The sequence below is a fragment of the Pseudonaja textilis genome, chromosome 4 (genome assembly GCF_049901715.1).
Source record: "Pseudonaja textilis isolate UNSWEBS1 chromosome 4, rPseTex1.2, whole genome shotgun sequence".
In the NCBI taxonomy this organism is placed as follows: domain Eukaryota; kingdom Metazoa; phylum Chordata; class Lepidosauria; order Squamata; family Elapidae; genus Pseudonaja; species Pseudonaja textilis.
Genome location: NC_141993.1, coordinates 26,683,413 through 26,702,405, shown reverse-complemented (window position 1 = coordinate 26,702,405; position 18,993 = coordinate 26,683,413). Strand labels below are relative to the sequence as shown.

Sequence of the window (18,993 nt, the reverse complement as noted above, 5' to 3'; positions counted from 1 at the left end):
CTGTAAAGACTGTGAACATTAAGATAACACAACTATCATCATACCCTATATAAATTTACTCATTGCCAATGGAAAAAAAATGTTGCCACTGGGCAATTGCTGGTTTGTTTGGGTTTTTTGCCTTCATTCAGTTAATTCTAGAAACTGTAGGACAAATTTAGAGCAACATGTTCTATTAGTAATGCTAATGCAACTGAGGCTAAACAAACAACAAATGGTTGATAGGAGTATTTTTTTTCTTGTATTACGAACTGGAAAAACCTCCAGAGCCTCAATGTTACCAGAGCAAGAACAGACCATTTTTTCCTGTTTTCTATTCCCTCACAAATCATTTGTTGGAGGCAGCAAAATGAGCAGACTTCACAAATACCAGTAGAGGTAAAGATCAATAGGCATTCTCTCTTCACACTTTTTTTTTCTTTTCAATACCCGTTTCTTTCAAGAAGCAGGCTGTAGGAAGGAACAAATACCTCTTACCAGGGACAAAAAAGTAGGGTTTTTTTTTTATATTGGGAGATTTTAAATAGCAACATTGGTGTCTTTAAGAGTTAAGGTACCAGTTTGACCTTTTAAAGCTTTCTACACACACACAAACACACCAGAAACATTTGGAACGTGTCCTTTGACGTGCTACACAGAACTTGGAGGAGACTCAAGCTGGAGCAAGTGGTGCACTTCAGCTCTAGAGCAATCGTGTGAAAAGGGAACTCATGGTTCTCCTTTGTCAAGGAGATATGATGACTCAGTTCAGATGATCCTCAAAAGAAATCTGGTGTAATGCTCAAATGGTGACTTTGGGGCTCTCTTCCAACCCAATCTGCTTCAAGGTTTGCTCGTGAGGAAAAAAAATAGAAGAAGGGAGCACTATGTACACCAACCTGAGCTGAAGTAACACCGGATGCAAGTTGAATGAATAAATGAATGCACAATGAATGAGCTATATAATTTCCCTTTTTCCTGCTGAGTTCTATTTTTTTTTTTTTTTTTTGCTACTTAAAAGCAAAGCTTTTTCTTTCAGATTTTCAAACCAAGAAATTAAACTCCCCAACCAAATTGGAAATAGACTTCAAATTATATTCCCTGGTTCTGACTGGGAAGGTAAACACTAATCATAACAAAAACAAGAAAAGTAGATTCATAAAAGAGGGAGGCAGGTGCTGCTTATTTTGAGTCTTCTCAGGGTTTATTCAGCCACACCTCCTAATCATACCTAGCAGTGAAAGCATTATGAATGAATGCAAATTAGTATTATATAGAAAGTGGGAGGGATGCCTTTGAGTCAGTTTTGACTCCTGCTGACTACCTAGACAAATCTGTGCAGTTTTCTCGGCAGTGTTTTTGATTATGGTTTGCTTTTCTTCTTCTCTATGGCTGACAGAAAGTGAGCCAATTGGCTTACATGCCTCAGCCAAGACTAGATTTCAGATTGCCCTCACTCCTAGTCCAGTGTCACAGCTATTAGGTTGAATTCCCTTTCCATAAGTGAACAAACAGTGATGAATTTATTTAGAAAGGCAAGGCAATGCTTTGGATTCTGTTCTCAAAAGGTGCTTCAGAGCCTGCAGGAGTGGAAATGCAGCACCTGTAGGAAATTCATTAAAGCAGTCATATCTGCTTCCAGGAGCTCTTGCCAGTTGACGGGCACTGCATTTCTGATCACTTATGTTTTAGAAGCATCTTTCTGAAATCAGATTCAAAGCATCATAGAGCCTGATTGAATTGACAACCCCTTCCTTAAAATAATCACATTTGAAAAGCATGTAATTCTCATTACAGTATAAAAATTACTACCAAATTTTGCTCCCAAATTATTATTCCGTGCAATGTCTTCACAAAGACATCTAAAGACATTTTAAAATGAGGCAAACGAGGAATTAGTTTAGAATGCTAATCCTTGTTATTTGGGGAAGAAACATAATCTTTATCTTTCAATAAGCATCACGATGTACCATTTATAAATCACAGTAATACATATGGCAATACATCTTACCGGACATTTTCGGGTTTCAGTTTGTCCAATACCATTTCTATTAAATCTGGCCTAAATTCTTCAAGTAAATATTCAGCAGCAAGAACTTCTTCAATAGGATAGTACTAAAATAAAATGTTACACTTTTAGTTTAGACTGAAAAAGGTTTTAAAAGTGCCCAATAACAGCTAAACAAGGAATTGGCGCTACTTAGAAGATCTATTAACAGATCAGAAGGAAAAACATCTATTCTAATATAGGCTTGACATTGAATAAAAACAAGTAAATGCTGACCCCTAGAGGATATCTCTGCAATTGTATGGTAACTCTTAAGAGCAGCAAGCTCAAGTCTCTCTATTGAGAACAACCATGAATTTACTCAAGGACAAAATGGATGCTTTAAGTCCTACGGAGGATTAACTGGTGTGTGTGTGTTTTGCCTCTTACAACTGCCCAAATTAGGAAACATCAGTTTGAAATTGTGGGAAGGATGTTCAAAAATTTAAATGTTAAAATGAATTCTTTAACCTGGGCTTAGAAGATTGCAAATAAGATGCTGGGAGAATGTTACCCTACATCAGGGGTGGGATTCAAATTTTTTAACAACTGGTTCTGTGAGCATGGCTTAGTTGGTGGGTGTGGCTTGGTGGTCATGTGACTGGGTAGGCGTGGCTTGGTGGTCATGTGATTGGCTGGGTGTGGTCAACTCAACATCACTCACATCGAGGCACGCATCTCCTCGCCTGGCCTCTTGTGACCATGGGGATGCTGCAACAGTTATAAATATGAAAAACGGTCATAAGTCACTTTTTTTAGTGTCATTGTAACTTTGAATGGTCACTCCACACAAGCAAAGTACTACCAAAGGAGGGGAACCCCCCCCCCCCAGAGAAGCTGAAACAGGAAGTCTAGTCCTGCCAAGAATGTGATAAGGGTTAATGGAGAGGCAGTTTCTGTAAGCAACACCAGAATGTTTCCTTCCTGCCTTCCTTACAGGATTAGGCCAGTAATTTCTTCTAACAACCCGAACTACTTAGAATGTTAACAACCGGATCTAGTGAATAGGTGCGAACTGGTATCCCACCCCTGCCCTACATGCACGTTAGATGTTCAGGCATTAGACTCACATTGAAAGTACTAAAATAAGGAAAAACTCAATAAGTAATGCAAACAATAATGAAAAAATGTAACCTTTTAGCATCAAACTGTTTAAGCAATAAATATTTTAGTTCACAGTAAAATTATGCTAATTATTTATTAAGCAGGTAAACATGTAAAATCAAATCACTTCTGATTGGAAAAGGAATGTTGTAAATTTGTTCAGCAACAAGCAGGACAGTTCTCTCAATCTTATTTCATGGTCCTCCACATGAGGACGTTGGTCACTGTACCATCAACAACTACCACTCTTTATAGTAGCAACCCTGATTTAGTCCTGCATTTAGCTGAACAAAGAGAGGGTTGAAGCCATGTGAAGAACCAGAAATTGCCACTGGCTCTTCCTCTCTCTCACCTCTACTTCAAAACATACACTCAGAGAACCCAAATACAACACTCCACACAGTCCATTGACCCTGCTTTTATTATTGGAGCCCTGAATCCTGCAGAGAGATGGATAAGCATTCAAAGTAGCACACAGCCCTATTGTTTCTCCTGCTGCCAATCGTAGCAACCTTTGTCTACTTGAGGTACAAAAGCAAAGCTTTGCTTACAAGTCCCATTGTTACCAATAACTTTTCTCAAAAGTCTCAGAAATATTAAGAAGCAATACAATATTAAATACAACATTCTAAGCTATATACCAACATAATAGCTCTACTACAAGTTGCAACTTACATGAAGCATCCCTGCAAGTTTTGATGTATAACCTCGGGGTCTTTCTTTATCTTTAAATCGAAATGCTACAGCATTTAGATCCTAGCAAAAGAAAGAAAATAAGATAAAATACTCTTGCAGATGCAGATTTAATATTTTAAATCACAGAAAATTCTTCTTAACATAGATTTAGTTTGATTTTTATTGTTCATCATTAATCACATGAATGGAATTGGAAGACTGCTTATGTTATTATGAATGTTCCAGAGTGGATAAAAATATGATTCTTTGCATTATATGGATACAAAGAAAACATCTCAACAATAATAATGATAAATGAATACAAGGTTTGATGTGCAAGTTATTTTAAAGATGAAATGAATACATGGAGCCAATTCTCTGAATCACCTAAAAATGTACTATTTTTCAGAATTAAAATAGGATCATTAGCAGTTTGATAAACTATATGTATATTTATATCAATACATTTTTCTTGAAAAATGTTATTTCATTATTATTTTTGTCTTCTGCAATTCTGGACACTTCTGAGAACTATGGCCATTGCTAAAAATTATTGGATTTTAAATCCAAACAGCTGGAAGGCATTTAGGTTGAAGAAGGCTGTATTAGTTTAATTAATACAGAACAGTTACCTACATAAATACTACTTGGGAAAATGTTTCAAAATAGTTATTTCTATATATGAGAGGTTCATTCATTCAGACTATGTTTATAGGAATATCCAAACTAATGTATGGGTAACCACCACTGAATTCAGTAGTTTGCTATATATTTGCATAGGTTATACTTACTAAGCTCAGTTTTTCACAAAGGAATTCTTTTTCTGGATATATGAGTATTTTTAGATAATAGTAATAGTTATTCAGTAAAAACATTTTTTGCCCTGGCTGTGATCTCTACCAGATCTGTGACAATCCTTATTGACAAAAATAGTATTCTTGGACAACATATAGTTTGATGTTAACTATTGCTTTGTTTTAACTGCTGCCACAATAAGTGTAGTTATCAGACAGTGGCTTCAAGATTTGAGGCTAAAAGTAAAAAGAGCGTATATATTTGTTCTACCAGGGAAATGTAATACAAGCGGAAACTATAATGCCCTATTGAAGATCCTTATACAGTAACAGTTGCAATAGTAAAAGACATGTTAGACTGATCAATTTCCCTGGAATGATCAGCCAAAAGTGCTGAGACAGGAAAGTTGGCATTGATCACAATGATGTGGATGGGAAGCTCTCAAGGCTGTTGTTGGCCCTGAAAAGATCCTTCCTCAAGCTAGAGGAAGGTATTTGAAGATTCCCATGCCTGGGTTGCTTTCAGGGCTCAAGAGAGGGAACTGAGTTTGGAATGACACTCTATGCCATTCAACTTTTGTATTACCATTTTTTTTAATCTGAACATTGTCTGAATTTGTAAGGAATCTAGAGGCATTCCAGATGTTCTTAAATTTTTGTTCTATTGCTTTTGTTCTCAGTGAAATGTAATTGTTAATAAAGATTAGCTGTAGCGACACTGTGTGAAAAAAACCCTGATCTTTAACCAGTATGTCACCAATACTCTCCATGCTCCAGTTCAATTTTTGACAAACTCAAGCCTGATACTATCTTGGGGATACCCCACGGTGCCACAAAAATATTGTCTCTAAATGTCTTTTTCTTCATATATAGGCCCTCTGAGCTGTATAGAATATTTGGCCTAATGTTTTAGCTTCAAACAGCTTTAGTACTGGATGTGACATATCAATTCACCTCTTTGGGAATAAAAAAAAACTTTTAATTGCCCTTGTAGATTTTGATGCTACTTGCTTAATATTCCATTCATGATAGGTTTTCTAAGATTCACTAACATGAAATACCAAACCAGAATATTTAAGGTACCTGCTCAAATGATAGACTTTTATTATTCTCCTTAAGCCAATAGAAAATAATTTGGTAAAGATATCTTACCTTACATTCTTGAAAAACCCATTCTTGAGGTCCTTCTGTGCGTAATTTTTGAATATATTGAAACATATGCAAAATAATATCTTCCACATGTACTGTACAAGAAAAAAATGCAGATTTTTAGTTTTGTTAGGTCAAAGCAAAAGTGGCACCAAAGTTCTAGGATTCCAACTGCCGTATTACTATACAGGCAATCCACAACTTACAACCACAACTAGAACCAGAATTCCCATTGTAAAATAATGCAGCTGGAAAATGCAATATTGCATGATTGCATCACTTAGTGATGGCAATCTTGGCAGTTGACATAACCTCAGGTGCAAGTAGAGAGAGAGTCTGGCAAGTGGAAAGAGTCCAGGTACGGAGGACAGGTGCGCAGCAGTGGGATTGGGGAGGCAATGGGAGGCCTGGTGCAGTTTATGTGCCTACTGTAGTATAGCACAAGCTCAGGAAGGCCAGGGAAAGGAGGTGTTGGGTGTATGCATGCATGCATAGCTTCAGGTAGTTTTCAAACCAATTTGATTATCGGGAGCTGTTTTTTCTTTCTAACTGCCAACAGTATTTAAAACAGGGGTGTCCAATCTTGGCAACTTTAAGACTTGTGGACTTCAACTCCCAAAACTGAATGGCTGGCTAGGTCATTCTGGGAGTTGAAGTCCAAAGGTCTTAAGGTTGCCAGATTTGGATACTACTGATTTAGAACATGAGGAATTATCACATTTGTAAGATCAGGAAAAAGCACCTAGAACTGTTAGCAGCATTTTGAAAAATAAGAAAATCCTTCTTGCTATAGTACAGATAGTCCACAACTTACAACCACAACTGAGCCCCAAATTTTAATTGTTAAGGAAGACAGCTGTAGGGTGAATGTTGCCCCATTTTATGACCTATATGCCACAGTTGTTAATAATTGAATCATTGCAATTGTTAAGTGAATCAAAGTCATTAAGTGAATCTGGTTTCCTCCATTGATTTTGCTTGTCGGAAGCCATCTGGAAAGGTAACAAATGGTGATCACAAGAACTTGGGACAGAGCAACTGTCATAAATACATGCCAGTTGCCAAGCACCAAAATTCTGATTATGTAACCATGGGGATGATACAATGGTTGTGAATGTGAAAACCAGTCATGTCACAGATTTCATTGCTGTCAATTAACTTTAAACAGTCACTAAATGAATGGTTATAAGTCAAGGAGTACCTGTCTCTATGAAACTGCATGTGATTAAAGCCAATTAAATGTTTACATTTTACTACACTACAGGATATTTTTCAGAGTGGGATATACAGAAGGTCTTATAAGAGAAATGACATTTAAATGATATTTAAGCCCTAACATAGCAAAATGATTTGAAGGGATCCACTTACACAGTCCTTCTTCAGTAAGATCAACATTAATAATAAAAAACATGAAGCCTCGAGCACCTTCTTTTTGTCCACCAACCAGCGTGCTTACCCAGCCTATGATAAAAGCATATCATATATATACAACATTGTTTGAATTTTTAAAAAAGTTATATTATTTTTTAAGCAAACACTGACAATATATACATTTTTGGTTAATAGCCTTCACATATTACAATGGAATATCATCAATGGAACTGATAAAATGTGACCATTAGGAGTAATGAATTTCCAGAAATTTTGTACCCATAACACTTCTACAATGACACCAGCAATTTTGAATATGAAACTTATGTTTTGAAGTCAAGACAAGGCAAATCCAAACATGAGCATTAAGACACTTAGTTTTTAATATATATTATGTACAGTATTCCTTTGGCATATGTAGAGTTAAAATGTCCATCACATTTAGACAAATAGAAATTTGATTTAATATGCTTTAAAATGTTTTTAACTATTTCACAAATAAAACTTGTTTAAGAAAAACAAGGCAATAAGTGAAAACAGAAGAAATCAGCTTGTTTGTAGTGTAATTCAGGAAGCTCTATATTGTGTTTAGTCTTCTACTAATATATCAAAAGAAAATTGGAGGGAATCAAAGCGTAAAAATTTTGCTGCATGAAATTTTGACAAGCTTTTCTTTTAATTTGAAGCAGAAGCATCAACCACTCATCCTTCTGAAATTGGATGGGGTCAATTGTTGGGGGCAATATGCTGACATTTGTAAACTGCTCCAAGAGTGCTGTAGAACACTATGGAGCAATATATAAGTCTAATTGTAATTAGTTTAACAGACTTCTATCGTGTTCATGGGTTTTAGAGAATCAGCATTTGCCTGACCTGGGACAAGCTTGTCACCTTTTCACATCTTCATTTATTTTTTTGAACCACTGCATTTCCAAAAAAAAAAAAAAAAAAACCCAATTGCTTTCACAATACTTTGTGGATTACTTTAAATTAAAATATTGCAAAATAATTTATTACCATTTTTCCTACCTTTTGCCATTTTAAAAAATACACAAAAAGTTTTCATTAGGTATAGACACACTTAGCTATGTTATACATGTATGGTTGCGTGATATGCAATAATAATCACTCCATAAATGCATAAATTTTTCATTTGATATAGATGAAATGATATATATAATTATGTCTTATAACACAGTAAAGGATGACTTCAAAGAACCTAAGTCTCCAAGAATAAATTCTTAACAGTGAGTGAAAACAGCTTGTTTACCAATACCTTTTTTTAAACAACCATCTGTGGGTTCCCATATTTGTCCTACACCTGCATAAAAATTTTATAGGGAATTTGTCCAGCTGAGAAAATTTAAACCAAAAGTCTATCCTTCTGACTATACTTTAACACAAAATTGTTGGCTTTCCTCTTGTTACCTAGGACAATGCAGTCCTGATGTACGTGTGTGCGCACGCACGCGCGCGTTCACGTGCACGGGAAGAAATAACAGTTACTAGGAACATTCTTTAAAAATAAATAACTGAAAATCCATGTTGCGAATGGTCTGGAGGCCCACTGGAAGCCAGAAACAGGCCTGTTTCCAGACTCCCAGTACTTCTGGGAGGGCTGCTTTTGCTCTCCCAAGAGTCCGGAGGCCTCCCCCGGGCTTCTGAGAGGGCAAAACAGCCTCCCCTGGGCTCTGGAGGACCACCAGAAGCCAGAAACAGGTCAGTTTCCAGACTTCTGGTGCTTCCAGGAGGGCCATTTTTCACCTTGTCAAGGATCTGGAGGCCACCCTGGGCCTCTGGGAGGGCGAAAATGGCCTCCCCCGGGCTCTGAAGGCTCTCCGGAAGCTAGAAAGAGGCCCGTTTCCGGACTTCTAGAAGGCCCATTTTTCCCCTCCCAGAGCCTCCACGCGGGCCCTGCACTTACCTGCATCGTGTGGAGACTCCTGGGAGGGGAGGGGTGGGGTGGGCAGGGCCAGACAGTCGGTTGAAATACTGGTTCAGCAAACCAGATATAACTTTAACATCCGGTTCGCCCGAACCTGTCTGAACCGGTAGAATCCCACCCCTGCCACTAGACATCTGTTAACTCTTCTCAAATCATAGACCCTACCCTAGGGCAAGAGCGATAAATTGTGTTTAGATCATGAAGGCAATCTGCAGAAGCATTTCCACAACAAGAAGTTTAATGCAAGTAGCATATCAGCTTACGTTGAATTACCTTACCTTTAGCTTTCAGTTCTGATAAAAGACTTCCTGGACCTTCGTGCCCAATAAGATGACCAAGATAGTGGCCAGGGTTTGATTTGTAGTACTTCTGAAGATCTGGTATTGGAAATGTGACATAAAGATTTCTAAAATCTTTAATAGGTACCACCTTGTAAAGTTGCTGTAAAATTAAAAAAAAGAAAGAAAGAAAACAGGAAAGCCTTATTTAAAACTTTTTATCCTTGTAAGATAAAGGTTATAACTATCAACTTTAGGAACACTTCCTATAATTTCAGGAAACAGATGGTTGAACTTGCACATAACAATCTCCACTTTTCAGAAAATATCCAGTACTATCTTGTTACATCTATCGTTTAACAAAAGTGTAATTTTGAATGTAACCCACTCGGAGATGTTCTTCCTGGAAGGGATGCTCAGGGAATTCCGGTATTGGAACATTTTTATTCTTTACTTCAGAAAATAACTTCACCACCAGTTTGGTTAGCTCATCTAAAGTTTCTGTAAAAAAGAATGAAATCACTAATGATTAACAGCAGCATCACTTATTCCACGCCCTTTAAGTGTGTTGGATTTTAATTTCCAGAATTCTAGCTATTGGGAATTCTGATAATGTAGCTCTTATACATTGGAAGATACCTTATTGGAAAAATATACAAAATAAGATCATTTATAGACTTCTTAACCTCTCTTTTAACCACACATTTAAAAACTTAAGAGTACATATTTTTCATTGCAGAAATTCTGTATCCAGAATTCAGTCAGTGTATTTTACACTACATAATATAAATAAAATCAGATCTCAAGAAAGGAGGGATGTTAAGGGAAACCGCCCCCAATTTAAAACGCTCATGTAACACGAAGACCACCTATTAAGAGTACATATACAAATTCTTAGTATGATACAGAGACAGAACGAACAAAATATTGTATGACAAAATGGAGGCCAAACTTGCAAACACACTGCAGAGCATGGTGATCATAACCACGTATAGTTTCAGTTTTAAAGGGGTCTGAATGTCTACAAATATTGCAAACAAATGAGAAACCAATAGTAATAGTTGTTATTATTATTATCCTTTTTTTTACTTTGCAGATATTTTATCTTTGTTAAATTTGATTTGCCTATCTTTTTCCCTTTTATTAATTTATATCAATAATATAGCAATACAATAGAAATTTAAATTAGTTTAAATTATTTTAGATTAAAACTATTACTGTAGATTAAAACTATTACCACATTAACAATACTTTGATGTGAGTGCAGTGGTTCTTGATTAATATATAAAATATATTTTAATATATTCAAATGAAAAACCGAATGCGCTTATAATATTGATATTCTAAATTTTACTTAATAATGACAGAATTGTTTCTTTCCTTTCCCTATTTTTGATACTTTAAGCTACCTAAATAATACAGTGATAATAATCTCATATAAACATTGCTATATTGAAACATTAAAATGAATCTTGGTTTATAATCATACGGTAAAATGATTTTTTTAAAAACTGTGATATCACATGAATTTAGAGAAAGAGCAGTGATGCTAATAGCCACAGAAGGCAGAAAAGAATAAATCTGCAAAATAATACCAAGTGCTTTGTATCTATGTTCTAATATTTTTATGTGCTATAACCCGGAATGTGATTTTTACTCCTGAACATGAAGCTTGCTTTTGTTTAATTTCCTAAATGATTTATTATTATATAAAATATTAATAACATTTAAATACTTCAAAATAATTCTCTCAATGCTTGCCATTCTTACCCCGTCCTAAAACACAAACAGCCATTAAATTTGATGAATAGTAAGTGGAGTGAAACTTCAAAAGCTCTTGCCTTACATCTATTCCTTCTTGGTTTGGTCTAGTTTCCAAAGTGTACTTGTTCCCTATAAAGCAAGAGTAAAATAAAGAATGTGTTAGAGAAAAAAAGATATAGCAGGGAAAGAAGCATGTATTCTCATAAACTGCAACAATCATATGGGAAGTTGATGAATATACTTTTCAACTCATCAGATCATCCCATGAGCTTGGGGAAAACTCCTGGGTATCTTGTGGTCAATAGGCATGGAGCTCCTAATGCATGTTTCCCAAAAGATCGTGGCAGTTCTGTTAGATGCATTAAATGTATGTAATATGAATTGAGAAAAATAATTTGCAACTCGAAATGTAGAACTGAATTTTTCACCAACCAAAAATAAGGTCTTGCAGTGATCTCTACATTACCCGTAGAGGTCATTAATTAGCATCCTCTAACTGAGATGGAACAAAAAATATTATGCACTTATCAATCAGTCTTCCTGATTAAAAAAAAAACATGGTTTATTAAAGCAAAAAAGAAGAAATTGGCTAATGATTTCTTTTTACGCAGGCAAACCCTAGTTTGTTAAGCATATTTCTCAGGGTATATGAACTGTGAACCTATCGTTCAGCTATGCTTCCTAATGTATTGAGAAAATCTGTTATCTATAATTTGATAATTTCAATACTTATTTATTGGATTTTGATGCTGCCTGACTCTAAAAGCACTCTGAATGGTTTAGGCTATTAAAAAAAACACTTAAAGAAATAGGACCATCTGGACAAAGCCACATAACTTTAAAAAAATGGATAGGGCTCCCCAAATTCCTAGATATGGGGATATCTTAAGAAAACTTTGTTATTATTAATCAGTCTTTTCTTAAGCCAACTAAGTGAAATTCCTTCCCAATCCTATGCACTATAGTCTCTTGGTCAAGGAATAGCGAAGGTTAAAATTAAGGGTTCTTCTGCATTGCTTTCATAACCTGCTTGTCTCCTATGTTGCAACCCACTGAAAATCGAGTCTGCTTTAGAATCAGTATTTATCTGGATCCATTCTTCAGCTTTGTTCCCAATGTATGGTGAGAAGGAAAAAAAACCCTGAAAACACTACAGTTTCTATTTTTATTTCTGTCTGCTAGACCAGAAGGGTAAACTGGAACAACTGTTGCCGATGTCATGTAGTTTGTCAGGAAAAAGTCCACTATTGCTAGAAAAATCTTCACTTAAAAAATCTTAACATTGTGCAGTAGTTTTTAATTAATGAATGTAAAATGAAAAAAGAGAGAAAAACTCTTTGCTTTTTCATGATCCTCCATGGGAAGGTCCCTTCTGATTGGGGCAGGTAGCCCAACACAACCTAGGATGAAACGGAAGGCAATGACTGGAGAAGGACAGTTGGGGAATAAACTGTGGTGGGCTATCCTTGCAGCTCACTCTCTTATTTTTGAGCAATGATTACTTTAACCTTCTTCTGTATTAATGCAGGGAGAACTATTTCTAGAATTTAGATTAAAAACATATATTGTCTAAATGTGAAACTCTGTAATATTTCTACAATTTTCTGGTAGTGAAAAGGAGAAACCAAGGCTATAATGTCTATTTCTAACACGTTGTCTTAAACATTACTACAGTACTATACAAAATAAAGCTGTCACTCCCAGATGATATTCTATAATAATGGTAAAGTTAAAACAAGAAACAAGAAAGCAAATAATATGAAGACAATTTCTAAATTAATGAGAACACAGAAATATAAAACAATTATCTTTGTTTATGAACGATTGTAATTATATTCAAGTATGAATAAACGTAACTAACTCATCACACTTTGATTACAGACTATTATTATAATAACAATATAATGACCTGCAATACAGGTATCTAGCATTGCTTTGCTTTTGAAAATTCAAACATTAAAAAAAAAAACTTAAAAGAGTTTTCCAAATAGCAACAAAAATGAACTTTTAGCCAATAACACTGAATGAGGGCAGTATAGGTCTTGACCTGGTATCTGAAGATTACAAGGGCTGGATGTGGAAAAACAGGATGACTTAACCCAAGAAGGATACAGTGGCAATTGACTTACTTGACTCCAAAACAGTACCAACCTTAAGTTAAGTCTAGAAGAGAGTCATACTCCCCAGAAGGAGCTCATCTATAACTTTGGAGGACTCCTAAATTAACAGTTCCTACCAAAAGAGCATGTGGAAGCCATACCCAAGAGAACTTTTACTTAATTTTGGCTAATGTCCCAATTAAATCTATTATTGGAACAACCACTAAAAGCAAGTCACTCATGCCCTTCTCACTTCATGTTTAGCTATGGTAATATAAGGGGCTGTAGTGGAAGACTATCTGGAAACTGCAACTGGTACAGAATGCAGTTGCCTACTTGTTAATGAGAACAGCCCAATGTTATCACATCACACTAGTATTTGGGTCACTACCCTGATTGCCAGTTTGTTTTCAGAGCCAATTCAAGATGTTAGTCATAACCTATGAATCCCTAACCTTATTCCCACCAGAATCTACACACCCAAGACAGGATGGCAGAGGATGCGTATCATAAACTTAGACTATGGTTTAGATCAGGGGTGTCAAACTTGCACCGTCACGCTGGCGTCACGCGACATATCGGGGCTTTTTTCTCATTTGCTAAACCGAGTGTGATGCATCTGGCCTGTGGGCCGCGAGTTTGATACCCCTGGTTTAGATCCTTTGAATTTGATGGTTTAACTTGTCCTGATATAATAAATAATGCTGATGAATAGATGGCCAAGATAATACTTACTGAATTTTATTAAAATTACTTATAGCTAGATATTTCTTCCATTTCTCACTCCCTTCCTTTTTTTCTTACTTCCATTGTCAGTGAATCAGCAAGAAAATGGTAAGAAAATACCTGTCTGATCTTGAATATAGCCAGCATTGGTTTGTTAAAAACATCATGCCAAACCAATTTTATTTCATTTGACAAAGTGACTAAATCAGTAGACCTCAAACTGCTGTGGACAGAATATACTTAGATATCAGTAAGGCATTCGACAAAGTAGACCACTACCTACTTCTTGGTAAGTGAGAAAAATGTGGAATAGACATCACCACCAGATGGATTTATAACTGGCTGACAAACCATACTCAATCAGTAGTGTTTAATGGTACTACATCTACATGGAGGGTAGTAAGCAGCGGGTTACCACAAGGCTCTACCTCAGGCCCGGTACTCTTCAATATCTTCATAAATGACTTAGATGAGGGAATAGAAAAGGAACTCATCAAATTTGCAGATGACTAAGCTGGCAGGAATAGCAAACATCCAGAAAAGCTCACAAGACTATGGCTAGAATGCTGCATCCAGTTTTGGTCACTACATTATAAAAAAGATGTTGAGATTTTGGGAAAAGGGCAGAGAAGAGCAACTAAGACGTTTAAAGGCCTAGAGACTGAAACATATGAAGAATGGTTGCAGAAGTTCTGTATGGCTAGTCTAGAGAAACGAAGGACTAGGGGTGATATGATAGCAGTATTCCAGGATTTTAGGAGCTGCCACAAAGAAGAAGGAGTCAACTTATTTTCCAGCAGCAGAAGGCAAACAAGAAAAAAATGGATGGAAACTAATCAAGGAGAGAAGCAACTTCCTCCTTGAAACTTCCTAATAGTGAGGACAATTAACCAGTGAAATAGCTCGCCTTCAGAAGTTGTGGGTGCTTCATCCCTGAAGGTTTTTAAGAAGAGACCGGACAGCCACTTGTCTAAAATGGTGTAGGGTCTCCTATTTGAGCAGAGGGTTAGACTAGAAGACCTCAAAGGTCCCTTCCAGCTCTATTCTGACAAGTCAGTTCCATTGTTCAATCAAGGAAATTTAATTACCATAAATATAAAAGCTGCATCATCAATAAGATTCTACAACATATGTCATATATTTTAATTTGCATGATAACTGAATGTAACTGAACTATGAGGAATCATATCCTCATGGCCAAATAAACCAAATAATGTAAAATTGCATTCTTAATTACCTGTCCCAAATTTGCTAAATGGATGATTAGGATTTCCAGTAGCCTTTTCTAGCTGAAATAGTCTCCATGAATCATTCATTAAATTCTTCTCATGCTCAGAGTCAACAGCATTTACTTCTCTATCTTTGCAGCTTTCATCAAAGAGAGGGCACAAGAAAAATTGGGCAAACCTATACAAAGGAAGTCCCATATTTTCCATATTAATTTACTGAAATACAATAACATTTTTGAAGTTTAAAATAATAAATATAAGTATAGGAGTATAGAACACCGCTTTAGATTTTAGTTCAGGATGGATAACTTTAGTTCATCCTTGATTTTTACCTCTGCTTATGTCTCTATTAATTTACCCAACTGGACCGCTGCAGCTGGAAATCACAGAATGACCCTCAAGCAATTGCTTCATATGGAACACCAATTATTATCAATTTAAGAATTTAAGTGAGGTTAGAATGGGATGGGCATTTGCAACCCATATGGAACATCCCAGCATACATTTATTGAAAGAAGAACCTGGGTGGCATACAAAAAAGGGCCTGTGTGAAAGATGGCCCCAGCTGTGCCACCCTGAAAAGACTGTCCTTCTGTGTACCAACGAGGTCCTTCTTTCACAAAAGGAAGCCCTGGCTATTGCCCAAAAGAACAACCCAGCCCATGCGCAAAAGAGGACCTGGCTGGCACACAAAATAAAGTATTGGCAGGTGAAGCACACACCTATCCAACTGTAGCTCTCATCTGACAATCTTTGGGACGTTTCCACAGCACTTTCCCCATGAGAATCAAGTGGCGACAGAAATGTGATAAAAATGTGGGTGGGCCCAAATTTTGCTCTTATGGCCACAGGGATGCTGTGACAGCTGGAATTTCAAGGATTGGCTGTAAGCTCCTTTATTCAACACCATTGCAACTTCAAACAGTCACTGAACGAATGGTCATTAAACAAGGACTACCAGAAATAAGTTCACAGCTATATAAAGCAGTAAGGAAATTTAAACCCAGACATCAAGTCTTACACATTATAGCACTGCTGAGTTTATTCTTTCTGGAAAACTATTTTTATATATCAGAGGGCTTATGTATCACATCTTACATTTTACTATGATATCCAAAACATTAACAGTCTTTTTCCAGTTATTTAATATATAAAATATGAATGTTAAATAACTGGAAAAAGACTTTTAACATTTTGAATATAATTTTAATATTATTTCAGGATTACTTCAAAAAAACAGAAATAATCCAAATTCCATAGAAGCTGTCCCTTTATTAAATTAACTGAACAAATTGTTAAGTTTTAAAAAGATTTCACTATGCAACTTGGTAAAGAAAATAAAAAGGATGCAGCGGATTATGGAGTAATCCATTCTGCATTAATTTACCTGATAAAATCTAATGATAGATTTCATACATACACAGTTGAATTTAGCAAGCACATATTAGTTTCCTATCAATATTTTCCCAAAGCTTATTATGAAAAAACAACAACAAATATTTCTAAATTTTTAGATTTGAAAATGTAAATCCCAGTTGTCAGAATCAAAGTAGCTTCTATCCTATGAGAAGATGCATAAAACCTGACCAGTTGAAAAACCAGAAAGCAACTACTGAAATATATATAATAGCAAACCTGGGAATATTCACTGTTGGTTTTTTTAATCCAACAAAAGTCAATAAAAATTAAACTGGACAGAATTCCCTGGTGATAGAACAGAATCTTGAGTAAAAATGTCTTCCTACTTCCATATGAGAGCTTCTTGAAGTTAACACTAAATTTAATATTGCCAGATCCAATTTGAGTCAGTCACTGGGACCAAAATTTCACTCTTCCAAGTTTTAGGGCTTGTGCTGGAGCCCATTCTCCCATCCTCATGCGGATGAGCTTCAGCACATGCCCGAAAGCTTGGAAGAATAAACCTTTGGTCCTGATAATTGACTCAGATTGGATCTTGCAATATTATCTTGGGATACATATATTTTTTCTTCTTTTGCAAAATTCAATATTTTCCAAGTTGTATGAAAAAGAATTATAACTATATTCACTTAAAATTTCAACTGTCCTAATAAAGGTTATACTAGAAGTACAGAGTACATTAAATAGAACTTTTCTTCACAGTAAAAAAAAATCACACAGTGGTCAACAATATACTCACTGAATAATTACGATATGCTTACCTATCAAGAGCACCTTCTAAGTGTTCATGTGAGACATCAAAATAGTAGTTGGTGTGTTCGCCACTGGTAAAAGCATTTGAACTCCCTCCATGTTCACTGAGAAATTGGCTGTACTCATTTTCTTTTGGGAATTTTTTAGTTCCCAAAAATAACATATGTTCACAAAAATGGCTTAATCCAGGAATATTAATGGGATCAGATAACGATCCTTGTGGAGAGAAAAAGAAATATAACAAGCCATTATAAATGTTTACATTTTATTGAAGAAATACTGTCAAACTTCTATAATTAGATTGATTCTTTTTTTAAATAGAGTTGTAAAAAATCAATGTGGTATAGGAAACTTTATTTACTTCAAAAAAGATCAACATATGAAATAAATTAAGTAGATTTATTTACTCTGCAGCTAAGTCATACTAGTTATATGAGCTACTACACAATTTCTTCAGACTATTGTTCCACGTAAATCTCCACTGAAGTCATAGTAATATATACTATTAACAAATTAAAGATGAAGATATTATGCAAGCATTTGAAACTGCAAAGAAAAAAGAAATGTTAACTAAAGTGCATGAAAGTCAATCAAGACTTTATTTTACATAAAAATAAAAGGAAAATATTTAGAAACATTGCTATTAGGTTAGTGGTTTATTTCATTCTCTGCAAGCTTTTTGAAAAATATAAGCAAATTCTACACTACAATAAACACAATTAGAAGTTGCTGGATCCACTACTATTACATTACGATTTCTATTATTACCATTTTACTCTCTTCCTGCTTGCTTTTTTGTTTCTTGTAACCTATGATTACTTATATTTTTTATCTAATTTCTTGGTGGTCTTTTGCTTCATATAAGTTTATAAAATAACATGAAAATCTTCAGGCTGTGCCCAGCAAACATACAAATCTGACTAAATCAATTCTAATTTGAACCACTGACTCTTGGGGGGGAAATGTTAGTGAAATTTGCAAGCAAACTTATAATTGTACTTAAGTCACGTACGTAAAAGATTTTGTGACCCTGTGTTATCATACAATATAAAAACAAAACAAAACATTTGATTAAATACCTATGTGCACATCAAGTGTAGCTGAAGATTTGTCTGTAGTGGGATCACTGATAAGCATTGCTTTGATGCCATTTGCCAGTTCTAATCCACGATATTCTCGTTTATCTTCAGGGGATTTGATAATTTCATTTGTTATTCTTTTGATAGCAAGATCCTTCATTTTGTAGTATATTTCCTGCGGAAGCCTAAAGAAAATAGGAAGATATCAGGAAAAGTTAGATTCAAATAATTTAAGATAATATTACAAACATAAGAATATAAGTAAGTGCCCTACGGTATCAGACTCTGGCCTAACTCTGGCCTAGTTCAGCAGTCTGTTCTTACAATAGTTAACCAATTGCACAAGAAAGTCCTCTAATCTCCCAAGAGATGGCCTTCAGAGGGATTCATGCTATCACCACAGGATGATAGCACTGATCTATCTATCAAGCACAGATTATTTCCATTTATGAGGTCCAGTCCTTTTTGAAGCCAGCCAAGCTAGTAGCCAGGACTGCAAACTCTAATAAATACATTACTACAACTTCCAAACACAGTTCCAGATCTAAAATACTTTATCCACGGACTTAAAAAGATCGTAAT

At 35.5% G+C, this 18,993-nt stretch overlaps 1 protein-coding gene across 6 annotated transcripts in view; it reads right to left on the bottom strand.

Moving 5' to 3' along the window:
- Positions 1-18,993, bottom strand: part of IDE (insulin degrading enzyme) — a 62,895-nt gene that overhangs the window by 29,386 nt on the left and 14,516 nt on the right. For all 6 annotated transcript variants that reach the window (XM_026710581.2, XM_026710582.2, XM_026710580.2 and 3 more), the window contains 10 exons: positions 18,412-18,596; positions 17,341-17,548; positions 15,169-15,338; positions 11,113-11,235; positions 9,731-9,843; positions 9,343-9,505; positions 7,117-7,209; positions 5,752-5,843; positions 3,806-3,886; positions 1,991-2,094 (listed from right to left, as the gene is read on the bottom strand). In XM_026710581.2, the coding sequence (XP_026566366.1) occupies positions 1,991-2,094; positions 3,806-3,886; positions 5,752-5,843; positions 7,117-7,209; positions 9,343-9,505; positions 9,731-9,843; positions 11,113-11,235; positions 15,169-15,338; positions 17,341-17,548; positions 18,412-18,571 (1,307 nt within the window). In that variant the 5' untranslated portion in view covers positions 18,572-18,596. The remainder of the gene's footprint in view (positions 1-1,990; positions 2,095-3,805; positions 3,887-5,751; positions 5,844-7,116; positions 7,210-9,342; positions 9,506-9,730; positions 9,844-11,112; positions 11,236-15,168; positions 15,339-17,340; positions 17,549-18,411; positions 18,597-18,993) is intronic.